General features: G+C 38.0%; 1 protein-coding gene across 1 annotated transcript; it reads left to right on the top strand.

Moving 5' to 3' along the window:
• The first annotated feature begins 561 nt into the window (after positions 1–561).
• LOC148300085 (UBX domain-containing protein 4-like) lies at positions 562–12,747 on the top strand. The gene is made up of 11 exons (XM_088275297.1): positions 562–789; positions 955–1,092; positions 2,136–2,264; positions 4,110–4,262; positions 4,951–5,210; positions 6,359–6,454; positions 7,492–7,636; positions 8,585–8,757; positions 9,957–10,128; positions 11,028–11,187; positions 12,441–12,747. Exons 1-11 carry the CDS (start codon positions 708–710, stop codon positions 12,586–12,588), a joined length of 1,656 nt encoding a protein of 551 aa, XP_088131423.1. The 5' UTR covers positions 562–707; the 3' UTR covers positions 12,589–12,747.
• Positions 12,748–13,501: the final 754 nt, after the last annotated feature.

Here is a 13,501-nt window from a genome sequence, read left to right as displayed (position 1 = left end):
TAGAAGTGTAAATGTCACGACAGACGAATGGGCGTTCTATCCTCTCTACCTACCCTCTGAGATATGGTTTCCCAAACTATGGGTCGCGACCCATCAGTAAGTCGCAAATTAACATTGAGTGGGCCCTAGCCACTGTATATATGAATTAAAAACAAATAGAAAGTGATGGATTTTATATTTCATTCAGTTATTTATGCTATCTTTTCTCTAAGAGACCTAAGAGGTGGGTCACACAACTGGAAATTTTTGCTACGTTAGTTAAAAAATAAACTTTTTCTTCTAGTAATAAATAAATATTTTGTTGTTATTATTGTCATGCTTTATTTATTTATTTGCCCAGCCAACTTTGGGAACATATGCTCCTAGGTGTTGGCGGTAGAAGTAGTACACCTAGCGACAAACAGCCGAACTAACAAGAGATTTCTGTTTTACCGACTCAACCGTTCGATAGTTTACCGATGTGAGATAAGCCAATCAAATTTATTTATCTCATTTTACGCCGCCTGAAATCATTGTATTAGAAAGAGACGGCTAACCACCAAAATATCAGCTGAACACGTCAGATTACTATGTAGACCTTTGGTATAAAATTTGAAGTGTCATGTCGTTCCTACTCTGAATATTACTTTCTACCATAATATTGCGCTAATTCAACTAAAATTGCAAATAATTTCTCTGTTTACCAGCAAGTTTGATAATCCGCTAAAATGCGTTGGTACGGAGGAAGTATCGTAGAAGCGGTCAATCTTTCGAAGGCAAGGAATGCGATTTTCGTCGTATACATTGAAGGTAAAATAAATAAAAACATACTTTTTTACCTGGTTTTTCCGCATCAAATTGAGATTAAATGAAAATATACTAGGATAGTGGTGTAATGATCCATTTTTGGCATGTTTATACGCGTTTTTTAAATACGTTTTTTCTTTGTCAACTAATTTTTATATTTTTTTTTAGGCACCGATGCACAATCAAAATCTATGACCGAGTTGATAGATTCACCTGAAGTGGAGTCTCGTCTGAGCGTTGAAGACAATTTTGTAGCTATCAAAATTATAAGCGGATCTGAAACCTATACACAATTTGCCCAAATCTGTATCCTTTCATTTGTTTATTTTTCTTACGCGTACCTAATGAAATATGTATTTATTTCATTAATTGATTCAGCAGTCACTTTGTGGTAAAATCTATCCATTTTTAATTAATGTATTACTTAGTAAATACCACTTTTTCTTAAAATCTACTGTGACACGTGTTTCGATGCATTCCGCATTTTTCGATGCATTCACATACAGTGTTTGAAAATGATACGGAATGCATCAAAACACGTGTCACAGTAGATTTTAAGAAAAAGTGGTATTTACTAAGTAATACATTAATTAAAAATTAAATATTTATTTCCTGAAATTGGATAATGTATTCACTGTATTGTAGTATTTAACGTTAGAAAAAGGTCCCTATTTTAGAGTGAAATCGGAGGACTTTAAATGATTATAATTCTGTTTCTACAATAGTTATAAGACACAGTTAAACAGTTTATTCCTACATTATTTGGAGAATTCAAATAACTTTATTTTTTTTTTAAAACCATTATTTTTAAAACCAATTAGTTTCAGCAACAACCTGTTGCCATCTTCAGGGTTTATTTTATAACTAGTTGGTTTTAAGAATGAAACTGAGTGGATCAAAAAACAACGGTATTTTATTTCTTCAAATAGTATATTACAATGATCCACGAAGTTATTGCTTTAAATATTCAAAATACAGTAAATTTCCGCTAATTGATACCAAGATTAAATGAAATAAAATAAGATAAAATCTTGGTCACAACTGTCGTCAAGAAAAGGCGATTCAGTTGGCTTGACCCATGTACTCCGCATGCCTCCTGAGAGCCGCCATCAAGCTTGCCTCTTTTACAAGGCATCAGTTTCCCGACCACTGCTGACAATTCGTCGGCAGTTCTCGTCAGAACTTCGGGACGCGGATCTGACTTGGGAGGATGCAAGGGAGCTGGCAGCCGACAGAAAAGCCTGGAGACAGTTTGTTGATTCCATATGCTTCACCTAGGGACCGGATATGGTTTAAATAATTGATACCAACGTATTATTTTATAATTTCCTTAATGATATGTTGTTCAGACCAACTAGTTCCAGTGCCTTCTATATTTTTCATTGGTTCCAATGGGACTCCGTTGGAAGTGTTTGCTGGCAACACAAGTGACGTATCAGGATTCCTGACCCGGATAGACACAATCACGGCAAATAACCGTATGTAACACAATTTTATATACCAAGTACAGTACACAACGGAGTTCCGACCCTAATGTATGGAAGTGAAACATGGAGTTGGCAAAAGAAGGATGAAAGTAGACTGAATTCAGTCGAAATGCGATCTCTCATAAGACTGTGCGACAAAACGATGTATGATAGATGTTCGAATAGTGAAATAAGGAAGGAATGCAAAGCTGAGACAAGCATTATTGATAAAATTAAGAAAGGTGTGTTGAGATGGTTTGGACATGTAGAACAAATGAGTGAGGAAAGAACGGTAAAACAAATTTATGAGGCGAATGTAATTGGAAAAAGGAGCAGAGGAAGACCAAGAAAAACTTGGCATGATCAGGTATGCCAAATACTTGAAAGCGGTCAGGTTAGGAGTCGAAACAATCGGCGGATGTGTATGAGGAGATGCATGAACTTGGAAGAGGCGAGGAATGTTTGCAAAGACAAAGTGGTGTGGAGTTCTATTCTCTCTGCCTACCCCTGTGGGGAAGCGGCGTGATGGTTAGTTAGTTATTTAAATACAGTGAAACCTCTATATATCGTTTTTAAAGTGACCTATTAAAATACACCCATACCTCGCTTTACAGCCTAGATACGTTTTTACGAAACTAGGCCGCAAAGCGGAAAGCCGTTTAAGGAATCAATTATTCTAACATAAATTCATACAAATTCCATGGGATCGGTTCCAAAATTTGTTAAATATGAACATGGTGTATCATTAAAAATGCATTTTATCTTGTCATTTGATTTAAATAAAAAAAAACATATCGCTCACCCCTTTCAAGAATTTGATTTTACAGGAAAACATTTTTATAGTTTAAAAATATAATACAATGTATTGAAAATAAATATCAAGCCACTTATTGAACTCTTTACTGTGCAACATATCTTTTTAGGTAAAACCTGAAGGTTTTTTCTCTATTTTAAAAATATTTAGTATAGTTAAAAAAAATAATTAAACAATACCTTTTCTTCAAAATACAAACACTTCTGCCCTGTAGCGGGTAAATGTTAAGTTAAAAATTTGCCTCTTTTTCTGGGCATTCCAAAAACATGCACAGCTGAAAATTTACGATTTTTGATATGTGACGTTGTTGAAAGGAGTGAGCGATATATAAAATAGAACCCAGTCAGGGATCCAAAATGAATGAACTGATAGAATACTTTACGGAAAGACTTTTTGTACCTCGTCGTCGGAGATGGGGTCTCTCCAGGATATCCCGAGCATTCTTCTATAGTTTCACATCTCCAACTAGTCAAATAGACATCAACAATATTTGTCTTAAACGTATTAAAAGAAACATTTATTACGGGGCTCGGGTATAGGTAATAATAACTCGTAATTAGGATGCAATCGGTTTATTCAACAGGTCGCCGTGACAGTGTGTGCAGTCTTCCCTGCCTCAATCTCATAAGGGATAAGGTAAACATTCCCCGCGTACACACCGCCCTGCCCCTAGCGGGCGCACAGGGTCATAGTTCATGTTGCTAGAATTATTGCGCCGTAATACATTATTGATGTCTATTCCATTAAGCATTACATGTTGCGGAATTAAAAAATAAACTTCTCGGTTTAAGACCGACGGCGCGGAATGCTCTTCCACCAGTGGTTAGAAATAGTGAGAGTGAGATGATCTTTAGAAAAAGACTAAAAAGACATTTGTTTGCTAAATCATTTCCACCATAATATTTTCCCCAATTCATTCACCGTTAAGCGCCCTTGAGGTATTTTTTTTACGAAAATGGCGCTATATAAGTTATCCAAATTTATTATTATTATTATTATTAAGAGACTGCAATAACTTTTGAATGTCTTATTTTTTGTGTCAGGCAAGAAAGTTTCGTCTCCGGCACAAATGTCCCAGCCTTCAGCCAGCTCTGCGAGCGCAGCCAGGGTTTCCACTTCTGCGTTCCTGTCCTCGGAACAGGGTGCCATCCCTAAGACGACTGCTAGCAAGGAACCGGCAACCAAGACTGCACAAAGTTAGTCGCTGTAAATTTTATAATTTATATTCGAAGCACTAGCTTTGTGATTTTCCAAAAACCTTTGACTTGTTTTGAATATTAAAAGCATTAACTTTGTGGATCATATTGATATATTGTTTTGAGAAATAAAAAGACATTGTTTTTTAATCCACTCACATTTTTATTCACCGACTAGTTTCGGCAACAACCTGTTGTCCTCTTCAGGGTTTAATTTATGACTTAACATATATCGTAGTCTTACAGGAGAATGTGACCAACTAACAAAATGTAAAATGTTCAGCAGGGCCATTCAAGTCACTTTTGCTTGGCAAGAAAATAAACATCAATGCAGTTAGTCATTTTTAACAAGTCAATATATTATACTTTCTAGTTCAAAATCCTTTCAGGGCAATATTAAGCTAGTAAGATATCAAATAGTCTATGATCACGTTTTTGTAAAAAATGCACTTGGTCACTTTCTCCTGTATGACTACGATATATAAAAAAGAAACAATGTACAGTGGGTTTAAAACCCAATAACTTGTACACTGTTTCTTTTTTTTTATATATATATGTTTAGTCTTAAATTAAACCCTGAAGAGGGCAACAGGTTGTTGCCGAAACTAGTTGGTTAATAAAAATGTGAGTGGATCAAAAAACAAAGTCTTTTTATTTCTCAAAATAATATACCTTTCACTTGTCCCAGCCCCGACCCCCGATGACTTCGACCTGGTCTGCGAGGGCGAGGTCTGCACGAGGCGCCCCCGAGCCTCCGCGCCCGTCTCCTCGGAAGGGGACACCCCGGCCGCGGGGCCGAGCGCCTCCACGGCCGTGGCCGACTCGCCCGAGACCGCCCGGCAACAAGATGAGACGACAGAAAGGGAGCTGACTGTGGAGGAGAAGGTGCAGAGGGCCAAGGAACTGGTGGAGAGGAAGAGGCAGGAGAAATTAGAAGAAGAGAGGATAGTGAGTCTTGTTTTGAGTTGACAATTTTAAGGTGTTTTTTTTTTGTATTTGAAAAGCATTGTTGACTTTGTAGTGTGGTAATATAATATAATAACACTCTCCTTATCATTCATTGTTTCTAACCCTTATCCGCACCTAATGGTGCATAGGGCACTGCATCGTATTGATGCAGTGTTATCTTGATCGTTATTTACATGAAGGCAAGGTGATCACTCCTGCGCATTGTTTACTTTGCGTAATACCACTTTAATATTATATCTTATTAGTTTGCCCGAATCTTTTTTTGCGTATTCCGCGTCTGTCTTCGTTTACGAGTTATTTATATTGATATCTCAACATAGACAAAGAAGAATTTTTCTTTGTCCATGTTGAGATATTGATAGAAATAACTCCCGAGTGGAGTCCTATTTTGTGAATTTGGTAATTCATTAAAAAATTCCGTAAAATATTGTAAGTAAATAACTGGTCAAAATGTAAGTTTAATAAAAACTGAAAATGATGTGTTCAGGTGTTTCCCATAGTTTGGGAAGAATATACAATACATTTCATGAAGGTTTCTGGTAATATTGAAAAGCTTGGTAATTTCAACAAAAGATGTCACAAAAGACATAGCACGTGGAATATCATTCCGACTTATCATCAGCTCGGGTCAGCTCTCTTCGTCCTCAGGCTGTAGGTCCTTCTATCATGGACAACCTCACCTAGGCCATGCCTGCCAATCATGTTATCTTTCTGCAGCATCCATGAATTCTTTGATCTTCCTCTAGATGTCTTTCGAAGAAGATCCATGGGGATTGCCTGGTTTTCAATATGTTCAGGTTCTCTGCGTCCTATGTGCCCATACCATCTCAATTGCCTTTCCTGTACCTTACTATTGATGCCTGTTACAGCCAGGCTTCCACGAATGCGTGAATTCTTTATCTCGACTCCAAGGGACACTCCAGCTGACCAGCTAAGCATTCGCATTTTAGCAGTTTCTAGTTGCCTGGAGTAGGCGTTGTACATCGTCCAGCATTCGGAGCCATAGAGGAGTGCGGGTCTGACAATTGTTTGGTGGACTTTTTTCTTAGCTCGGCTAGTAGCTTTGGGTCACAAAGGACTGCCGTTAGGGTATCTTCATCGCTGATGTGATTTAAATTATTTTTCAGGCGGAGAGAGAGAAAGAGTTGGAAAGGAGGGCCCAAGGTATCGGAATGGCGCAGCTGAAGAGGTGGCAGCAGGAACAGGAAGTGAAGAACTTAAAGGTGATATATTCAGCTGTTCTTTAACCGGTTAACTGCCGGCAGGTACATGTATGGCGGTACCCAGCACGCCGCGAATTTTACCACAAAAATAAAACCTTGTAAACATATCATTATAATAATGAAACCCTTATCCGCACCCCAATGGTGCATAGGGCACTGTGTCATATAAACGCAGTGTTATCTTGATTGTTTACACATGAAGGAAGGGTGATCAGCCCTCCGCTTCAGGTACCAGTCCATAGTAATATTGAATAAATATTACAGTGAAAAAATCACTTATATTTATTTTACCCCCCTTGGGAATCGAACCCGGGACCTCCAGAACGGTAGCGGAGCGTGCTGACCATTACACTACGGAGGCGGAGAATTGAAAGTGTAATAACATTTATTTATAAAATTTACCAAATAAAAGAAGAGCGCGACAGTCATGCAGTCATTTATCCATAATCATAAAATTAATTGTTCATGGTTCAGGGTTGTCACAAAATTTGTCATAGAAAATATGAAAACTTAATTATATCTCAAAAGTAATTGTTTATGTTAGTTTAATAATAAAAGTATACACACACACTATGATTTAAAAAAATTAAAAATTAAAAATCTCCAGAATCGACACTAAAATCACTGTCATCAGATTCGGCAGTGACGGCAACTCGGGGATTATTGGATAACCCTGAGCGCCATTAGTTGTTCAGACGACAAAGCTCTCTTTAATTTACGTTTAAAGTGGTAAAAACAAATTCTTTGCATACAGGGACATCTTTGGTCAAGCGTCGTCAATAAATTTGTATAAAAATTATAAGAAATAATGCATTACAAAAAGCTTTCTTCACTGATTTGTAGATATCACACTAAAGTATCTTCATAATATGAACTACCATGGGGCGTGGCTTAATCTGCGGCTGATATGAGAATGTAAAATGTATATTTTAAGTACTTAGCAGCCTATAAGTGTTTAGCCGCCAAGATTTGGCGGCAGGTATGCCAATAGGTTAAAACAAAGTTATATTTTAATTATAGATTTGTTTGACTTTCAGGAGGAGAGATTGAAGGAGAAGAAAGAGAGTGAGCAGATCAAGGCGAGGATATTGGAGCAGATAGCTCAGGACCGGGCTGAGAGGGCGGCCAGATTCGGCCCTCCTCCAACTCCTGCCCCCCCCCAGATACACAATCCGGACTTGTGTAAGGAAAAATGAAGCAAAAGATGGATGAAAGTGGACTAATGTGTTTGTGTATGCAGGGGCGTGCTTTCCATATAGGCAGAAAACAGTGCCTATCCGAATTTACCCGCATGATATATAAAAGCGCAACCCTACCTTATTTCGTAGTCGTACAGGAGAAAGTGACCAACTACCAAAACGTAAAATGTTCAGGAGGGCCATTTAAGTCACTTTTGCTTGGCAAGAAAATAAACATCAATGCAGTCAGTCATTTTTACCAAGTCAATATACTATACTTTCAAGTTTAAAATCCTTTTGGATTTTTTCAGGGCAATATTAAGCTAGTAAGATATCAAATAGTCAATGATCACGTTTTTGTAAAACAATGCACTTGGTCACTTACTCCTGTATGACAACGATTTATTTAAACTTCATGTGCAGAAAAAAATGTATTTAAAAAAGTGCCTACCCTACCCTACCTTATTTATTTATTATTTAAACTTCATTCATGTTTAAACTTCATTTAAACGTCATTCTTCAATGCCTGCCGTACCTTAGTTATTTATTTATTTAAGCTTCATGTACAGAAAAAAATGTATTTATTGTAACTGCAGACAGTTGGTAGAATTCCATATTGAATTGTTGGGTAATATATCCAAAATAAAACACGGTTATTGGATTGAATTCTACTTTTTTAACATATTTATATGATATGTGACGCGTTTCCTATATCTTCTATTTTTTAAATTGCTTTATGGAGTTTATTGAAATATTTAATACCCAAATATTTGAAGTTTTGTTGAAATTGTTTAGTATTACATTTTGGAGTTGAAAAATCATTTAAAAATCTCAAAGATATATATTTTTTAAATTCAAATATTTGTCACCCTTTAGTAATTGAAAAATTGCGTTTTTTTTAAAAAATGAAGTAAAAAAAATTAAATGGTGGATTTCTCCATTGCATTTCCAGCCAAGCACCCCGTCTCGCTCCCCCCCCCTGATTTGAGCCCTGGGGGGTCCGCAGACGCGGGGGCCACGACCAGGATCCAGTTCAAGATGGCCGACGGGTCCACGCACACCACGCAGGTCCCGTCCGACTCCACGCTGGGAGAGTTGCGACAGTACGTCGCCAACAACATCACGGTAATCGTTCATCGTTTGTTCCTCCAGATACTAGATTATTTATTTTTAACCGGATCCACGCGGCTCGCATAACCGTATGTGTTTTCAAAAAACATTCCTTGTACGCGGCTGACATAACCGTTTGTGTTTTTACTTTACTCCAAGTTTCGAACCTCAGTTCAACTTGGAGGGATTTTTTCATGGTGTGGAACTTTGGATAAGATAATACGTCAATCCTTGGCCTTATGACATCTGTTGAAATATCTGAGTAATAATTTGTAACATCACAAGGATAAATAAAAGAACAGATCCCTGATTTTTCTTGCGGACGGTAATTAGTCCGCGCCATAATCACGCCCTATATCTGTCTCACTCTCGCCGCTACGCATCGCCAGTGGGTAAGAGTGACACACGATGCGTGCTTTGATTTATTTATGTTACGATCTTATTTGTTTATATTACGATATATTTCAAGAATAATGTGACACGAGTGTATTATAGAGTACCAAAAAGGCACAATGAATCCCATTGAACGTTTTTGTTTAGGAAAATAAATCGTTTCTTAACTAAATACATGATGAAAGTAATCATTTAAAAAACGGCGAAATACCGCCGCGCACGGGCGTCTCTTAGGAACAAAGTGAATGCGGTTAAAAGGTTAATTCAAGTCTTACTAAATGCAGCAGAGTCTGCAATTTATAATTGATAAAAAATATATAGGCCAAACTGCGAGAAATTTAGAGATTAGAATTAAAAGACATCGTAGCGGTCTTGTTAGTAATTATTTTTCGGAATTTGCAAATCACATAATAGATACAAGTCTCTCATTCCACTCTCATAAATTAAAATTATTACACCTTGTTCCACATAAAGGCCAAATTATGAATTATTTAGAAAATTTAGAAATCCAAAAAAACCTAAATTCTAATAATAATTTATTAAATAATATATTTTTTCAAAATTCTTCACCTTTGCTTTCCATTTTTCCTTTGTTTTCAAATTCCGCCCCTTGACTAACCCCCTCCCCTTAACTTTCCCCTCTCCTTATTTATAGAACAATTTTATATTTTATATTTTAGTTATTATACAGACCTGAATGATGGAAGATTAACTTCTGAAACATGTAGTCTTTAATAAACTCAAGTGGTAAAAAACAAGTGTTTTCTTTAATCATTGTAACATGTACATAATAAAACTGTAACATATTTTTTTTCTTTCAGACATCGAACCACTTCTCTCTGTCCGTGATGTACCCCAGACGGTGCTTGAGTCCTGAGGAAGACGCGCAGAGCCTCCGCAGCCTGGGGCTCAGCCCCTCCTGCTCCCTGCTGCTGCTCCAGGGGGACCCCGCGAGCCCCCCCTCGCAAGTCAACAAGGCCTCAGGCTTCGTCAGTAAGCCCCCTTATCAACCTGTCAACCAGTCAAAAAATACCCAGTAATTAAATTTTTAGATACAGCAAGACCTCTTTATTCCGAACGCTGAAAATTTAACCTCTGTTCGGACAAGTGGAGTGTTTGGATTACAGTACAGAGAATCTGTAGGGTATTTTTACCAAATAAAGCAACATATCGCTCACTCCTTTCAAGAACGTCATAAATCAAACATCGTCAATTTTCAGTTGTGCATGTTTTCGGAATGCCGAAAAAATGTACCATATCCCAGCAAAAGCGGCATATTTTTAACTTAATATTTACCCGCTACAGGGCAGAAAGTGTTGTTTTTGCATTTTGAAGAAAAGGTATTGTTTAATAATTTTTTGTGATATACTAAATCTTTTTTTAATGGAGAAAACACCTTCAGGTTTTACCTAAAAAGATCTGTTGCGCCGTAAAAAGTTCAATAAATGACTTGATATTTATTTTAAATACATTGTATTATATTTTTAAACTTTAAAAACGTTCTCCTGAAAAATCAAGTTATTTGATTTATGACGTTCTTGAAAGGAGTGAGCGATATGTATTGTGAAATTTTAAATGTATTTACATATTCATATTGTCTCCGCCTCCATAGTGTAATGGTCAGCACGCTTGGCTACCGTTCTAGAGGTCCCGGGTTCGATTCCCAAAGGGGGAGGGCTAAATAAATATAAGTGATTTTTTAAATCTAGTTAAACCAAGTTATAACTTTTTTAAAATTTATCCTTATTCATGCTTTAGTTTATATTCAAACCCGCAGATGGAAGCATTTGTAGTTTCGGAAACTAGTCGTAACAATATAATACTCAAGCGGTAAAAAACGAGTGTTGCATTTATAATTTAATTTAGTTACCTACTTGTTGGTATCTCTACAGGCATGCTGACGCAGCTGTTCTGGTCCATGATTGTCAATCCGGCGAGCAGCCTGTTCCGGTACGTGAGCGACCTCATCACGGGGCAGAGGGCTCGTGGCCGCAGCTCCCCAGCCGCGACCTCGGGGCGAGTCCGTCCCAGGACGTCCCAGGCTGACGAGAGGTGAGAATATAGGATAACAATTACATTGGCAACTCGAAAGTTGGTGTCTTGAAACGGAGCAAACGGTCAAATTTCCAGCAGTAGTGACACTGAACTAGGGTGTAAAGAGACCCATGCACGGAGTAATCTTTCTATTTTATTTTCGCAATAGGACAAAAGTGATTCCTAATGTCTTCTTCTTCTCCGTCTTATTCCTCATTGCTGAGGGTTGTGACCCTTGCAGAAGCAATGACTCTTCTCCAGTTATCCCTTGACTGCGCTGCACGTAGCGCTCCAACCACCGAGGTGCCTGCTGCTGCCTTAATTTGATCGGTCCATCGTGTGGGGGATCTTTCTCTCCCTCTCTTTCCCCGAGGCTACCCATCACAACTAGTCGTTCCAGGCTATCCTCGTTGCCACGCGCAACGTGTCCAAAGAACTGGAGAATCTGTCGGGTACAGATATTGGCCAGAGTCAAGCCATCCATCATCATCAAACCCTTATCCGCACCCTAATGGTGCATAGGGCACTGCATATAAACGCAGTGTTATCTTGATCGTTAACACATGAAGGAAAGGTGATCATCAGCCATCCGCTTCAGGTACCAGTCCTGGGTGATATTGAATAAATATTAGAGTGAAAAAATCACTTATATTTATTTGACCCCCCCCCTGGGAATCGAACCCGGGACCTCCAGAATGATAGTCGAGCGTGCTGACCATTACACTATGGAGCCATCCAAGCCTAGTTAATCCTAATGTCTTAGGATTGGCCTAATGTGTAAAGGCAACTAGCCGTAACTCAAGTTGCGGCCGTTTGGCGTAACACGGCTCAAAGCATTCTTACAACTGGCCTCCATCATATACATCACATTCGTTTAAAAATGCCATAACTAGGCGAAACAATTGTCACAATAATAATTTTTATGTGTTTTTTAACAGTAAAAAACAACTTGGTAGACTCAAAAAATCTGTGTTTGATTTAACAATTACATAAAACATAAAATAAATAGAAAAATTATGTAGGTATAATTATTTTATAATTTTGAAAAAAGTCAATGTTATGAAAAATAATTTGTCATTGTGTGGTAGCACATAATGACAAATTATTTTTGTATTTAATTACATAATTCAAATTTAAAAAATGTCAATTACGTTGAATTTGGGCGCAGCACACCTGAATCCTGATCACAGTACACCAGTGTGCCCGGCACACCGATTGCGGAGCACTGCGCTAGAGTGTTGACACTCATTTCCTTCTTATTTCCTCGACAGTGGCGTGAAGAGAAGACGCTCCGGAAACGAAGGCGGCAATCCCGGAACAAGCACAGTCCGACGAGAGGGAAACACCTACAGGCTCAAGGACCGAGATTCCGACGATGAGAACAACACATGGAACGGAAACTCCACGCAACAAATGTAGTCAAAATATTTACCTGGAATCAAGTTGACGTCTCAAACGGAGCATATTATTACTATTATATAAATAAATATACCTTTATTTACTAAATCAATCAATGAAAAATGTTCATTGATTCCGATCATACAAATTATAATATATTATATGATTATTTTACTTTTATTCATTTGATTTTCATAAACTAACCTAACCTAACCATTTGCGCAGAGCAGCCGTGTACTAAGCTTTGAGAATAGGTGTCTGCGGAGAATTTTAGGTGTGCGGTGGTTTGACTTTGTGAGGAATGAAGAGATAAGGCGTAGGACCCAACAAATCTTGGTCACAACTGTCGTCAAGAAAAGGCGATTCAGTTGGCTTGGCCATGTACTCCGCATGCCTCCCGAGAGCCGCCATCAAGCTTGCCTCTTTTACAAGGCATCAGGTTCGCGCCGCCCAGGACGACCACTGCTGACAATTCGTCGGCAGTTCTCGTCAGAACTTCGGGGTGCGATCTGACTTGGGAGGATGCAAGGGAGCTGGCAGCCGACAGAAAAGCCTGGAGACAGTTTGTGGACTCCATATGCTCCACCTAGGGAGCGGATATTGTTTAATAATAATTACCTAACCATTGTACTACGTGTGGCATTCAATTCAATTGAATTTATTTTATTTATACATAATATACACATTACAAACTTAAATTTAAATCGTATACATTAACAAAAATAGAAAATAAGCAAAAATACTATTGCTAACGGTGTAGAAGAATCCAACTTCGGAAAACTCCTTCAGACACATGGAACAGATCAATATCCAATGAGATATTGTTCAACATAGCGGTAGCTCTTCCTACAGGCATAACCATCGGCAGCTTGGTCCTGTGTATAGGAAAGTGAAACAATCTATGTTGACCTTGTCTTAGGTAACTATTGGGAAC

Source organism: Brachycentrus maculatus, unplaced genomic scaffold (assembly GCF_059751285.1).
Source record: "Brachycentrus maculatus isolate JH-2025_06_01 unplaced genomic scaffold, ASM5975128v1 h1tg000839l, whole genome shotgun sequence".
Taxonomy (NCBI): domain Eukaryota; kingdom Metazoa; phylum Arthropoda; class Insecta; order Trichoptera; family Brachycentridae; genus Brachycentrus; species Brachycentrus maculatus.
This window is presented reverse-complemented; position numbering and strand designations above follow the sequence as displayed.

What these genes read in the sequence shown, in the direction of transcription:
- LOC148300085 (XM_088275297.1), top strand. Translation starts at nt 708, where the DNA reads ATGCGTTGGTACGGAGGAAGTATCGTAGAAGCGGTCAATCTTTCGAAG. An exon ending in TACACAATTTGCCCAAATCT is followed by an intron (nt 1,093 to 2,135) that starts GTATCCTTTCAT and finishes TATGTTGTTCAG; the next exon opens with ACCAACTAGTTCCAGTGCCT. An exon ending in AGGAAGTGAAGAACTTAAAG is followed by an intron (nt 6,455 to 7,491) that starts GTGATATATTCA and finishes TTTGACTTTCAG; the next exon opens with GAGGAGAGATTGAAGGAGAA.